Source organism: Scleropages formosus, chromosome 3 (genome assembly GCF_900964775.1).
Source record: "Scleropages formosus chromosome 3, fSclFor1.1, whole genome shotgun sequence".
NCBI classification, from domain to species: Eukaryota; Metazoa; Chordata; class Actinopteri; order Osteoglossiformes; family Osteoglossidae; genus Scleropages; species Scleropages formosus.
The window spans coordinates 1,096,079-1,110,539 of NC_041808.1; the positions used below are offsets into that span (position 1 = coordinate 1,096,079).

A 14,461-nucleotide genomic window follows, 5' to 3' on the forward strand; every position below is an offset into this window, starting at 1 on the left:
CGTGTGGCACCGCCTCAGATGAGACACGGCTAACCCATGACAGCACGGTTCCGTCACAGCATCTGGAACCATATAAATATGGTGATCAAATCCTGTAGGAGAGCGTGGGGTTGGAGCCGAAACTCACTGGAGTACAGCAGGACATCGTGACCGTTTGGATGCCACAGGAATGAAGGTGAACACATGAAAAAACTGACTTCCAAGGCTATGGAACAACATTGCAAAAGTCTGTGTGGTGTGTGCATTTCCAAAAGCAGTCTGGGCCACACCAGGACGCGATTGTGTGTGTGCGCGCGTGCGTGCTTTTAAATCAAAGTCTCAAAGTTGAGCCCAGGGCCAGTAAATGTCATCATGCAGAAATGTGAAACCGAGGAGACAAAAAAAAAAAAAACACGATGCATGAACGCATAAACACCTCTTAAGAGACATTTTCCGGCCTGTTGTGAAAGAGAGGAAAAAAAACAAACATTCCTCTGCATGAAATGACAGGATGACTTGTGCTGGACTAAATCGAACGACACGAAAGGGTAAAGGCACTTTCTAGAATCAAACTGTCATTTTTAGCTATATCCAACTAACGCGTTAATGTTTAACGTTATTGTTCCATGAACTGAAGAAAAAACAAACAAAAAAAACACTGTACCTGAAATGGAAACCGTTGTAAAAGAGACCAAGTCTCCATTTTGTTCACCACATGCAAACACGATGAGAAAGCCAAAAGGAGCCGAAACCTTCAAAACAGTAACAATAATTACATAGAGTATGTACACAAAAAGAATGGTACGTCGATGCCAACTGGACGTCAAAGCTGACTACTGGAGCTCAGAGGTTTTTCACCTGGTTTCGTGGTAAAATACAAACACGATACAACTTCAGCCCCTTCACAGATGGCCACATCAGGGCACAATAACCACATTTAAGCAGCTTTAATAACTAATATTAAATATTATTGAAAAAGCAGATCCAAGCCTAGAGGCCCATGTTCTCCCTCAACTTATTGTGTGGAATTCAATGTTTCGCCAGCGCTCTTCCCATAGCTAGGAGACCCGAGACCACCGGGACCTTTGCTTGCGTAAAACTGATCGTAAAACTCATATTTCCACAAGCCGTTCTTTGCATCAAGTCATTGCTCTGTGATTTAATGTACGAAAATGGTCAGACTTTTGTCCTGTTAATCACACCAATGAGCCACCTGTGTATTAAGACACTTTTATTTGCAATTGTAGCCAGTTCATACTAACAATCTGTTCGACACCATTATGTATGTCAGTTTGTTCAAACTCAATTATATTTTTTTTTTTTTAAAAAAGAAAACACACACACACAAATTTCAACTGAGAAACCTTCTCCAAGACTTGGATGCACACGGATACTGCGATGCGCCGCGACTCTGCTTTCCCTCCAGTACCTTCAGACTGTCATACAGAACAAAACTGAATTCTGGCAAAACGCTCCTTACAAAGACCAAGTCAAAATATGTCAAGAGGAAGGAGATGGTGTGCAGCGAAACACCAGTGAAAGCGTGATGCCCGGGATCTTGTGCTGGGCCCCTTTGCTGAGCTCAGTCCTGAGCTCAGTCCTGCTCCACTGTTCATTTCTTCTGGAAGAATCCCATGATGGACGGCTGCTTCGTGGCTTTGCCGGAGGGGACCGGGCTCCTTTTTTGGCCCCTGTGCTCATCCTCCTTCTTCCGGAGAGTGGCCTGAACGCCGCTCTGCTCCGTGGGCTGTGGGCCGCTCCTCGAGTCGCTGTCGCTGTCCGAGAACGACTCGCTCTGGTACACCTTCTCGGTCACTGCAGGGAGCCGCAAAGCAACCGCAAACACACTGAGCGCACTCCACGGTAGAGCTAACAAAACGCTGCTCGTCCTTTGTGCCGCAGGTACCACATCGGTCAAGGGCATGGACTTCGACACCTGAGGGTTCCTCCGTATGAAAGGTTCAAAGTCCACTTTCACCATAGTACTTACCCTGAAAGGCTAAGTGAAACAAGTCATGTATTTCCTGACACACTAATTATTGCTCTGACCAGCTCCAAAAGTAGCAGCTTGAACCACCACGCCACCAGCGCCTGGGTGGTGCGAGAGGTCGTGGATTCAGGGTGCTCTGGTTTGTGTTTCACTGGTCACCCTGGTGAATAAAGTGTGGGCTGACAACACTACACAGTGTTCACCGGAAGTCGGTTTCGAGAAAAGCATCTGATAAACGAACATAAACAAACCAGCTGCACTGAATGGCACAGCAACACAAGGTTAAACTGGAAGCCTCCACATGAATTTATTCCTCACGTCCAGAATGTTCTACTCTCTGCCGGAAAAGTTCTGTGACTATTTGGACGCCGCGTAAAAGATGTAATAAATCAAGTCGTCGTTTGAATAGAAAGAGTCCTTTTCTAATGCAAAGTCACGTTTCATCACGCTATGAGGACATAAATCCTTCGCTACGAACGCACGGCTGAATTTATGACTCGAGCGTCTATGTTTCCTATTAAACAAAGCTGGCAGCGGTTAAGGTTCATCTTCAGAAGTGATGGTCAGGGGATTTGAGGGACTTTGAGCCATTTATGCTGTGACTTCACAGCAGATGATTTAAAAACAGGCTGTACTACGAACATGTTTTATGTGTGCTTTGTGCATTTTCCAAAGTGCATCACACTTGTCGGTTAAAACCGACTAACATTCATTTTCTGACAAAAGGCGAGAAAAACTTCCACTTCAATTCGCACAAAACATTGAGAAAGAGCCACCTGGGAAAGGGAAGTGAAAACATTAAGAAATTGTGAGTCTGAGGCTCAGATACTTTGATACTGGGATATTGGTAGCATAGTTGTTAAAGCTGCTGCCTTCGGACCTAAAAGTCGTATGTTCGAATCCCACCTCCGGCTGTACTACCACTGAGCATGGTACCTTACCCTACATTGCTGCAGTAAAATTACCCAGCTGTATAAATGGGTAATAACTGTAGGGATCTTAACATTGTAAGTCGCTCTAGAGAAAATTAATGAATGAATAAATTTAAATATAAAATCAAACCACAGCCTCAGAAATTATCTGCTGATGAATGCAATTGAACTGCTGGAATAGAAAACTTGATTTACGAACACAGTTATGAACTCGCTGAGGGAACTACAGGCGAAACACTGCAGTCTGCTTTCCAGTAGCCCAGTTACTATCGCAAGTCTGTTACCGTAATTCACTGTCGCATCAGTACCACAAGCACATCGTCAGTCCTTCGTGAGCTTTGCGCTAAAAAAAGGAGCCACCACTTCTGTTTGGGGCACTTTTATATTCTGCGTCTATTATTAATGCCGTTACCTTGTTTTAAAAGAGATCAGTTTTAATAACTTCAAGCAAATGTGCCATTTGTAACAATTTCCATTTCCGGCCAAGCGTACAATAGCGCTCCCTCCTTTGTACATTTCACATGACGAGACTGAATTATTCCCAGCAGAGCTGGTTTATTGGAACGAGTGTGGCCTGTGCTGATGGGTCGAACCGTACTATTGTGCAAGTGCGGACAGCGCGGACACACACTTACCCATGCAGCCCTCCTCGTCTACAAATGTACGAGCCTTCAGAACTTTCCTCCTCTTCCTCCTCTTGCCTTCAGTTTTCTCCTGAAGAAATACAGCAAAACACAACACACAAATTAGCAAAGTGTATCTGCTTACAAGATGGTGAAAAGATCTGTGTCCCAGTACCTACAGGCCCTGATTACTCCTACAGCCCACAAAGACCACCGTGCTCCTCAACCTCTGGCCCCCTTGGTGGTCCCACTCTCAAGGGGTCCAAATCTAAAGTCTGCAGGTTCTCACTTTTGGCCCTGATGTGGTTCAATGAACTCCCCATGCCCCTCAGAATTGCTGAATCCCTTTTGACGTTCTAAGAAATAGTCACTCCCAAACACTGAAACCTGTGTGTACCTCAGCGCGTGAAACAGGCTCCTTCTTCACTTTGTTTTCAGGACTAGGTGTCCGCGTGTCCACATTGTGTGATGGAGAAGAGTCTGCAATGACTGAACACGAAGGGCAGTGTTAGTTCCTGTGGAGCACTCCCTACCGCCGAGCAGCTCCTGCAGAGCACACCAAGCCTGTTGGCGTCCAGCCCACCTTCGTCGTCGCTGCTGTCAGGCTGCGGCTTCTTAATTCGCCGCCTTTTTTTCTTCTGACTCTCAAACTGCTCATCTTCGCTGTCAGACTCTTCAATGCGCTTCACCTTACTGCTCACAAGGAGGGAAAAAACCACTAACAAGCACTTCCTACATTTCAGACCACATTAAGATGTCTCATTAAGTTTTCTGTCGCGTCTCCATTGCGGCCCCGATTAGTGAGTGAAGCCATTTAAAGCAGTAATAATACATATGTCGGAAGATTAACTCGGTTGCCTGACCTCCGTCCGTCTTTGCATTTCCTGCCCGCGGTATGCGAGCCCTTGTGCTCCTCCTCCTTGACGTCCACTTCCGCTTTATGGGACCCCAGAGACTTCTCCTCCGACACACGCATTGTCTGCACCACGATCTCTTCCTTGATGACCTTCTCCGAGTTCTCCTTGGAGCTTCCTGCTTTATGCGTGGAAAACACGACATGCACAAGAAGAACAAGCTGCCGTACGAAACATAAGGGAAGGATCGAACTGCAGCGCAACGCTCGCAACGCTACTGAGAAGCACTGACAATACTTACTTGCTGCCGACTTCCCGAAAAAGTTACTGATGGCACTGGCCTTGGCGGCGACCTTGGTTTTTGATGTCTCCTGCTGTACAGTACGACAAAGCAAAGTTACTGGTGAAACACCTCTAGCTCACTGGAAGTCTTGTTAAATATATATTTTTGAAATACACACGAAAAGAAAAAGCGCTAAAACAGCCTCTTAAATTATCCACCCTTTTTCACACAGCAGCCTTATTACTCAGTTACAAAGACATTTTTGCCCAGTTTCATGGTTTTTACTTCCACAACAGGTATTTTATTCTCTGTCTTTGACAACACAACCAACCACTGTGTCCACTTCCTACTTCTGCTGACAATCTCAGCCAATCATAGCCATTGATTAAGGAAAATATAATATCACAAGTGAAACAGCACATTATTATTATTATTACTATTAACTGATGTATCTGAAACTTTCCTCCAGAGCAACTTACACTGATTTACCCACAGAGCAGGCCAAGTACCTTGATGAAAGATACTACAGTAAAGCTGCACAGCACCTTCGTGTGTTTCGCGGCGTGAAGGACACAGGCAGTGATCACATAATTCCATTTGTTCACATGACAAACATCTGTGAGCCAAATTATCAGCAATTCTCAGTGCAAAGGCAGAGTATACAGTGTCTCACACCCTATACTTTCTGGATAGGAGTCCAGACCACCAGGACCCAGCACTGGACAGACTGCTATTGACAACAAATGAATAGAAGTATAACTTTTACAGACAAGGTACAAATAATCATTCGTGTCGCAAAAAATATTAAAACATCTTGCTGTTAATACTGTTGTGCACAAGAAGACCCTTTTCTGGTTTATTCATTAACTTTGACATTTCTCATCTGATTCATTTCTCTCCCCTACAAAATACTGTTAATTTGATCCCTTACAACAGAAATTCCGGGTGTCTTCACGGAACAAATTCACCTGTTGTGTGAGGGACGGATTTACACATTTCTTACTAAAGAATGTCACAGAAATGCAAATGTTACCTACATTACATTTCACATTAATTAAATACTACCAGTCATATGATATTGACCGGGGTCCACGATGTGGTGTGTGGAATGAAACAGACACACACACACACTCACCGCAGTGGTTTTCTCTTTCTGTTCAGTTTTAACTTCCCTGCCCGAGTCCTGGGTCCTGGTTGCGCTCTTGCTGTTGAACATTCCCATGATCCCCTTGGGCTGCTTTGCTGTGGCTTTAGAGGGAGCTGGAGGAGAGCTTCCATTCAGGATAGGGTTCCGTGTTTCGGGTTCTGGTAAGGGGTCCGCTGTCGTCTCCTGTCCCCACTGCTCGTCCGCGGAGGATACCGGTGCCGCGCAGGCGCATCGGATGGCACTGTACCTGGTGCAGTTGGAGGTGGGCACAGAGCTGGAGTTCAGCGACATCACATTGCTCTCCAGCTTATTTTTCTCTATCATGGAGCTTCATTCCTTACTTTAATTAGCACTTTGTACAGTCATTTCATGTGGCATAATATACATGTGCTCCTGAAAGCTTGGGAACTGCTGCTCTGGAGGACCGGAGCTGCAACCCTCTGCCCTCTGGTGAAGGACTACAGTAACCTCTTACCACCTCTTCAGTCCAAAGAAAGTATAAAAAAAAAAAAAAAAAAAAAAAACCACAAGGTATGTACCCAAGCAGTCAAATTCCATATAAAACACAACCTGGGATTAAAAAGCATGAGCAAATATAAAAGCATAAAGTGTATCAGCTCAAGGGCAGCAGGTAGCATAGTAACTAAAGCCTCTGCCTTTGGACCTGAGAGTCCAGGTTCAAATCCCCGTCCAGCCCTAGTACCCTGGACCATGATACCTACACCTTGAACTGCTCCAATAATAATGGCCCAACTCCATAAAGCGGTAAAGCGCTGTAAGTAGTGTAATGCTGAGTCGCTTTCAAGAAAAGGCATCTCCTAAACCCATACACGTAAACATGGTACAAATACTTCAATGTGTACTTGTCTGTGACCACAGATTTAAAAGTGGCTGCCAGATCACAGCACGACAAACAAGAGCCGGAACTTCAGCACTACAGGAGTTTCCCCAATCATACTTGCAGCAATTCTTCAGATTCTCTTTGACAGCATCGTAATCGGTGCTGTAGAGGGGCCCGCTGTCCTTGAGCGCCGCCTTCTGCACGCTGTACACATGTACGCTCACAGTGAGCACCATCTTCGACTTGACATCTGAGAAGGGATTTCAAAAGTTCCAATCAGCTCTCAGACTTTACGTTGATGTCACACCTTCTTGCTGACAAAGTGGCTCTTGTCACTAGAAATGTGTCGACATCACCCAAGTACTGTACTTCTTCAGTCTGCCTCGACTGCTTTACACAGATGCAACAGATTTTCCAAAAAATTATTTCAAAAGTCATGGATGACCAAAACTGTCCACCACGATTACTGATCATAACTTAGAGTAGTGTAGTGGTTACAGCTGCTGCCTTTGGACCTGAAGGCTACTGGTCTGAATCCCACCACTAGCTACACTCCCCTTGAAGAAGGTTCTTACCCTAAATTGTTCCAGTAAAAATTACCCAGCTATATAAATGGGTAAATAATTGTAAATCACTTCAGAGAAAAGCATCAGCTAAATGAATTACATATTTCACACACATTTTCTGAACCACTTGTCCCATACAGGCTAGAGAGGGAGGGGACACACCCAGGACAGGACGCCAGTCCGTTGCAAGGCACCCCAAGCGGGACTCGAACCCCAGACCCACTGGAGAGCAGGACCGGGTCCAACCCACTGCGCCCCCCTGCTAAATGAATTACATTTACATTTATTTAGCAGACACTTTTCTCCAAAGTGACTTCTAATGAACCCTATGTAGTGTTACTAGCCCACACATCTTATTCGCCGAGGTGACTTGCACTGCTAGATACACTACTTACACTGGGTCTCTCTCTTGTCACTCACACACTATGGGGGAATCTGAACAGCATGTCTTTGGATTGTGGGAGGAAACCAGAGCACCCAGATAACATGCAAACTCCACACAGACTGAGCAGGGATTGAACCCACGTCCTCTTGCACCACACAGGTGTTGTGAGGCAGCAATTTCAGTTCGGTTTCAGAGGTTCATAGAAGCTCGCTGTCCCACAACTTGCATCACACAGAAAGAAAAAGATCAGAGTGAGATTGTAGGAAATGAGTTAAAGAGATGAAGCCAAAGCAGTTACCTTCCAGCTGATCTTCTCTCACTACCGCCACCTTGTGACTCTAAAAATAACCACAGGAGAGAGAAGCTGTGAGCAGAGCTGCTCTTAGTCAACACATTTCAATGACATTGTAACCAGTTACACTACTTTCACCTTTGTGAAACAGAAAATTATGTATCCTGTTTTTTTTTTTTTAAATCTCTAATAGACCCAAAATAAGTCTATTTCGCTCCCCCGATTTTATTATGTCTACATTAACACATTTATTTTTAACTCGAAGTAACAACAAAAATTTCAAGATTTTGTGACCTCATAAGAGACTAAAAATACCCAAATGTTTGGGAATATGTGCCTTGCGACGGACTGGCGTCCCGTCCTGGGTGTGTCCCCTCCCCCTCCAGCCTTGCGCCCTGAGTTGCCGGGTTAGGCTCCGGTTCCCCGTGACCCCGTATGGGACAAGCGGTTCTGAAAATGTGTGTGTGTGTTTGGGAATATAGGACTTTATGCTTGGACAATACAATACAATGTCAGACAGTGCAGAGCAACAATATACTGTGCTCTGTGTAAAAGCATTTTTAGACAATAGACACTTGGTGGCGCAGTGGTTAAAGCTGCTGCACTTGCTTCCAATGGTCACCAGTTTGAATCTCACCCACTGCTGTAGTACCTTTGAGCAAGGTAGTTACTGTAAATTATTCCAGTAAAGTTACCAGGTTTATGAACGCATAAATGATCGTGAATGGCTTTGGAGAAAAGCATCAGGCAAATAACTAAATGTAAATGTAATTAATGCAGTAAAAGGTATGGTGCTCTGCAAACAGATCACAGTTTTTTTTTTTTCTCCTCTCTCTTTACCGTGTTGCCATTCTCCACAAACTTCCCGGACACCAGGTAGGTGGCATGAAGCTGAGACGCAGAGCTCTCCTTGCGCTTGTGGTCCAGGTAGTGGTAGAGCATTCTGGAACACATGGGATCATGGGGCAGGACAGGGAATTTAACAAAGGGAGCCGCAGCACAACTGAGAGGGAGGGAAGGAGGGAGATAACTGGGAAGAGAAAGAGGACAACGCTCACTCACTGTTTCGCCTGGTTCACATGGACTCCGAGTGTGAGACTCAACCACTTGTACGTGACCTGAGGACACAATGAATGGACAGACACAGGTGACAGGATGATGATCAGTCACCGCCATCACATCAGCGGCCTGCTTCCCCAAAACCGTCCTCCTCTCACTGAGCACTGCATTCTAGCCACCCCACAACAGTAAAGTGAAACACCTCACTGCGGAGAGGAGCAGGTGCTCCGAATCATGCCCACATATTTACTAGTCACTAGTGTGGTGCGTTTGGAAAAGCGTCTGACTCTGATACGCAAACACAGAGAGGAAGTAATCTGTTTCACATCATCACAACCAGAGGGTCTGACACGATTTATTTTCACGTATTCTGTGAAATGACAAACGTTAAATGTCAACTTACAATCCTGTTGTGATCGTTTATGAATTCGTCGATGTTCTCTAAATAAAGGTCGTCCATAACAGACGGTGTTTTAATGCCACTATGTCGCTAAACGTCAATGGGGGCGCAGCTCGGACACAGACCGCAGCAGTAAGACTTTTAAGGCGGGAAACAAGCGGTTCCGCATTCGGCTCAAGCTCTTCCGGGTTATTTCCTGCTAATCGGCGAAAAACTACCACTACGGAAAACGTGGAGGGTCAAACAGAACGACGACTCGCTCGGCTCAGCGGAAACGCAGATATAACGCCTACTGGTATTTGAACTTCACATTATTCATTTAGCTGATGGTTTTCTCCAAAGCAACTCACAATACATTTACAAACATTGACCCAAACACAGCCAAGTAATTTTACTAGACTAATTTCAGGGTAAGTACCAAACAGGTACTAGAAGTGGGATTTGAACCTGCAACTTTTGGGTCTAAAGGTAGCAGCACTAACCACTACTACACCACCATCCATCATCAACTGAGTTAATTTCCCCCCTTTACACACTTAAATTTAATTGCGGTTATGCTGCAGATACAGTTGGCCCTTTATTCTTTCTCAAAACGGCTATGTGGCGGTTATAATAGTCTAAAGATGTGTGTTTCAGATGAAATGATCTTTAGTGTGCGTTTGTGAATGCAATTGTTCTTTAATGACACCTGCTATCTTGTCCACAGTGTACCCCGCATTGCTCCTTCTGCTTGTCTTCTTCTCCTTCACTACATAAAATCCCTCCCACAGCAACAATGAAAACTTTCTAGAGTCCTGTTCTCGGGTAATAATGGTTACTATCATTTCACTGCTTATGCAGAAATGAAGACATAATAAATAAATAGGAATAAGCAAAAGGAATATCAGCCACTGATTTCTGAAGGAGCAGTTACACCTTTTACATTCAAACGATCATAATATCGCCAAAGAGGTGGAGAACAGACAGGCCAAAGCCAATAGTGCTTTTGGTAGACTCTCCAGACGTGTCTGGAAGAACAAAAACCTCAAAGCAGACACAAAAGTCAAGTTGTACAAAGCCATCGTTCTGACCACCCAGTTGTACGGCGCTGAGCCTTGGGTCACCCGCCGTCGCCACCTACGACTTGTTGAGCACTTTCACCAACGCTGTCTTCACACCATTCTCAACATCCACTGGATGGATCACGTCACCGACATCCAAGCCCTTCGAAGAGCAGAGCGTGCTAGCATAGAGGCCATGCTCCTCAAGATACAGCTGCGCCGGGCAGGGTATGTCTCCAGCATGGACGACCATCGCCTGCCCAAGATCCTACTCTATGGCGAATTGTCCGCAGGTTATCGCGTCCAAGGGGCACCACGGAAGCAATACAAGGACACTCTGAAACAGTGCCTCGCGTACTGCGGTATAGGTCACCGCCAGTGGACATCCCAGGGCGCCAACAGTCCAGCAGGCCGCTGCACTGTTCGAAATAAACCGCAGGGCCAGCATGGAGGAGCAGAGAAGAAATTAAAGAACCCTATTCCCTCAGCAGCAACCGTGAACCAGTCCCTCCCATGCAGCTGCCGTGGCAGACTCTGCCTGTCTAGCATTGGCCTCATGAGCCACCAGCGTGCCTCCAGCACACGTGGATCCTGTCCTTCGTCATCTTCGTTCGCGAAGTCGTGCTGAGAGGGATCCTGTTATGTTGGACAGGGTTCTGAAGGTATTGTGCAATTATAGTAGTTTATGTAGTATAAATAAGTATCGCTGTTATGGTATTTCAGTAGAAAGTGTTGATATTAACTCTGAACAATAACTAATAAGGAAATAATTCAGATTCTGATATACCTTTGTATGTAAAGCAGCTGGAAGTGTAGTGGTTGGAGCTGTTGCCTTCGGACCAAAAGGCTGCAGGTTCAAATCCCACCTGAAGCTGCAGTACCTCTGAGCAAGGTACTTACTCTAAGTTACTACAGTAAAACTACCCAGCTGTATAAATGAGTACATTGAATGTGAAGTATATAGAAGCCTGATGACGTCAGAGGAGGGCAGCACTGTGACGTTGACCTCCCGTCCAGCAGGTGGCGCCACTCAGTTCCTTTTCTATGATGCGACAGGCCGGTTTCACCACCGAGGAAGAGAAACGATCCGCATCTCAAACATGGCGGCGCCCTGAGGTGGTCGCTGTTCGCACGGAGATTCCGCTCAAGGTCTCATTGAATGCTTTCGTAATGTTTGGAAGTAGGAAAAAAGTAATAATACAGACAAAGAATACGAGTCGCTGTATTTTCAGTTTTCTTGCCACCAGCTAGAAGGGTGTTAGACATTAGAAATTATTTTAATTTCTCTCAGCCTTCTGCCACCTCAGGCTGAGGTTCAGCCGTCCGTCACGGTCCGGACACCACGATCAGTGATCACACACTGGGAGGATTAGGCCACAAGAACAAGCAGAGAGTGTTTCGTTCCGAATCATCCTCAAGTTTATTGCATTTTCACACAGATTATTATATACTGTTTTGCAGAACAAAGATGTTCTCATTGGTAGAAAGTGAGTCGGGGTCTAGGGGACAAAACGTTAACAACAGAACTCTGATTCAACTGGTTATACATAGGCTGGATATGTGTGATATTTTCAGTCGCATCCGTTTGTCTTTGAGCATAAACAAAGAGAGAAAAGTTAAATAGGAACTTCAACTTGCACGCACGTGATATGATGATTCTTAGGTCTGACACACACCAGAGAACAGGGAGGACGGAGAGCTCGAGGTAGAAGAGACACGAGAGCCATTTATTTCTCACAAAGGGCAAACTAGCGTCTTCGACAGGTCCCCAGATGATGAGTAGTGTGATGCTAGTGATAACTGTTTATGCCATCATTTAGTTTTCTGGGGTTGTTTGTCATTGACAGTTATTACTGGGTGCAGTGATAGGTGGTTAAACCATTTTATATCCTTACTCTGCTTTTATAATGGCAATCCTTGTGCTCCACAGGTCTTCCAATGGTGGAAGATGAAGGCCTGACCATCTTTGTGACCTCTGTGGGAATAGCTCTGTTTGCACTTATTCTCTTATATCACTGGGTGAGTGTGTCTGACACTCAGTGCCTCGAAGAAAACATATATGATGCAAGGCCGAAGCGCACTTTTCACAATCAGGGCAGAAGACGCGTGTTCTCACGGGCGTCTCGGCCTCGCTGCGGCGTTCTGGAGTAGTGTGGCCGCGAAGGGGGTGAAACACCAGCAGTTTGTTGTTCCCAGCTCATCCTCTCCCCTTTCACATTGATTTTACATTGACCTGCTGTTTGCTTGCGACAGAATGGGTTTGCAGAAAACGGTGGTGAAGGTGCTAAACCTGGGACTGCTGCCCTATGCGAAGGCTTTGAAAGTCCAGCAACATTACGTGAGGCAACATGTGGAGAGTCCATCTGTGCTGAGGAACACCGTGTTGCTGTGTGAGCACCAGCCCGTCTACACCATCGGCATACGGCAAACGGCCTATCCTGCCGAGGAGGAGGAGAGACTGAAGGCCCTTGGTGCCGAGTTCTTCCGTACCAACCGCGGGGGGCTCATCACGTTCCATGGACCCGGCCAGTTGGTCTGCTATCCCATCCTCCACCTGGGATACTTTAGGAAGAGTGTCCGCTGGTACGTTTCGGAGCTGGAGAGGACCGTCATCGGCATGTGCGCCAGATTCGGAATCAAAGCCACCACGTCCCCAGACACAGGGGTGTGGGTTGGAGAGAATAAAATTTGTGCCATAGGTAGGTGGTTTGTCGTTATGACCATATAAGTCTCTGGCTCTTTGTTACTTGTTTCTGTTCAATGATCTGGAACTTTTCAGGGATCCACTGTGGGCGCTACGTCACTTCGCATGGCTTGGCGCTGAACTGCAACACAGAGGTGCAGTGGTTCAACAACATAGTGCCTTGCGGGATCGTGGGCAAAGGAGTCACCTCTCTGAGTCGAGAACTGGGGAGAGACGTAACTGTCCTGGAAGCCACACCAGCTCTGCTACAAGCTTTTTCTGAAAACTTTCATTGTGAGCTGTCATTCGAAGAGGTAGATGTATGCAAAATGAGTATATTTAATTAAAAGGTGAATAAGAGTAATGGGTCAGAAGGAACGTAGTACTCAATTAAAAGAGCAAAGGCCAACTTGTGTCAACAATTTTAAAAATCTGTCCGCGTATAACATACACAGGCATCTTGCTGTTTTAACGTGATTTGAGTTTTGCAAATTCAAGACCCTGGTTATTGCCTACAAGAGCATCAGTAAAACTGCTCTCAGATATCTGTAAGACTTGATCATTCGCTACACCCCAACCAGACTGCTACGCTCTTCCACAACTGCCCGCTTGGTGGTCCCATGCACCAAAGGTAAAGCATAGTGGTTCTCGGTTCTGGCTCCGTTGTGGTGGAACGACCTCCAACTCAGAACTGCTGAATCTCCGTCCACATTTAAAAAGGGTCTGAAAACTCACCTCTTCCAGACTCACTTTGCCCAAGATCTCTCCAGCTCATGTATGGTGTAAATGTTCATGCACCGTAACTTTATGATCAAACCCAGATAACCCTTTACACAGCCGCTACTCCTGTATTGTACGTAAATGTTTGTGTACCCTTTTATAAAAAAAAAAAAAAAAAATTGTAGGAAGGCGATTAGCATTAGTCTGTCCTGAGTTTTGTGCACCTACTCATGCGATGAGCATCGGTGCATAAAGTGGAAAGAAAGAAACTAGGTTTACTTAAGAATCATGTGTCTACAACTATGTCTCTCTTCTAATGTAATGTAGAAATTGTATTTTCGCGGAGATGTATGTCGCTTTGAAGAAAAGCATCTGCTAAATGAATAAATGTAAATGTAAACTGAATGTTTTATGTAAATGTATATATATATATATATATATACACACAGCATATTTAGTATGTTGTATATACAGTTTCTTAGACATACAAACTGTGTAAAGAGAAATATGAATGGCAGGCAGATAGTCCTCAAGAAGTCATTATGATTATTTACACACTGGTTAGACAGTAGAACTACTGTACAGAAGAGCATGGTGGCACAGTGAGTAGCGCTGCTGTCTCACAGCGCCTAGGTGGTCCGAGAGAACGTGGGTTTGATCCCTGCCC

General features: G+C 45.4%; 2 protein-coding genes across 6 annotated transcripts; one reads left to right on the plus strand and one right to left on the minus strand.

Moving 5' to 3' along the window:
- Positions 1-1,230: 1,230 nt before the first annotated feature.
- Positions 1,231-9,503, minus strand: pold3 (polymerase (DNA-directed), delta 3, accessory subunit). 3 transcript variants are annotated; one of them, XM_018736366.2, is made up of 12 exons: positions 9,355-9,503; positions 8,955-9,010; positions 8,733-8,835; positions 7,899-7,938; positions 6,767-6,899; positions 5,797-6,055; positions 4,680-4,749; positions 4,388-4,559; positions 4,108-4,217; positions 3,922-4,013; positions 3,537-3,615; positions 1,231-1,794 (listed from the first exon to the last, which is right to left on the minus strand). In XM_018736366.2, exons 1-12 carry the CDS (start codon positions 9,409-9,411, stop codon positions 1,592-1,594), a joined length of 1,374 nt encoding a protein of 457 aa, XP_018591882.2. In that variant the 5' UTR covers positions 9,412-9,503; the 3' UTR covers positions 1,231-1,591. The 3 variants fall into 3 exon arrangements, with proteins under 3 accessions (XP_018591882.2, XP_018591881.2, XP_018591880.2); XM_018736365.2 differs by having other exon boundaries at positions 4,388-4,556; positions 4,680-4,752; XM_018736364.2 differs by having other exon boundaries at positions 4,680-4,752.
- A 1,976-nt stretch (positions 9,504-11,479) lies between these two features.
- lipt2 (lipoyl(octanoyl) transferase 2) lies at positions 11,480-13,684 on the plus strand. 3 transcript variants are annotated; one of them, XM_018736374.2, is made up of 4 exons: positions 11,480-11,540; positions 12,322-12,410; positions 12,645-13,090; positions 13,171-13,684. In XM_018736374.2, exons 3-4 carry the CDS (start codon positions 12,646-12,648, stop codon positions 13,419-13,421), a joined length of 696 nt encoding a protein of 231 aa, XP_018591890.1. In that variant the 5' UTR covers positions 11,480-11,540; positions 12,322-12,410; position 12,645; the 3' UTR covers positions 13,422-13,684. The 3 variants fall into 3 exon arrangements, with proteins under 3 accessions (XP_018591890.1, XP_018591889.1, XP_018591891.1); XM_018736373.2 differs by having other exon boundaries at positions 12,322-13,090; XM_018736375.2 differs by having other exon boundaries at positions 12,322-13,090; positions 13,228-13,684.
- Positions 13,685-14,461: the final 777 nt, after the last annotated feature.

Excerpts from the sequence above, each read along its gene's own strand:
- pold3 (XM_018736364.2), bottom strand. The coding sequence starts at position 9,411 with ATGGACGACCTTTATTTAGAGAACATCGACGAATTCATAAACGATCAC. Across the intron at positions 7,939-8,732 it reads TTGTGGAGAATGGCAACACG|AGTCACAAGGTGGCGGTAGT; the intron begins GTAAAGAGAGAG and ends GGTTATTTTTAG. Across the intron at positions 4,560-4,679 it reads TTTCGGGAAGTCGGCAGCAA|CAGGAAGCTCCAAGGAGAAC; the intron begins GTAAGTATTGTC and ends CCACGCATAAAG.
- lipt2 (XM_018736373.2), top strand. The coding sequence starts at position 12,646 with ATGGGTTTGCAGAAAACGGTGGTGAAGGTGCTAAACCTGGGACTGCTG. Across the intron at positions 13,091-13,170 it reads GAATAAAATTTGTGCCATAG|GGATCCACTGTGGGCGCTAC; the intron begins GTAGGTGGTTTG and ends GGAACTTTTCAG.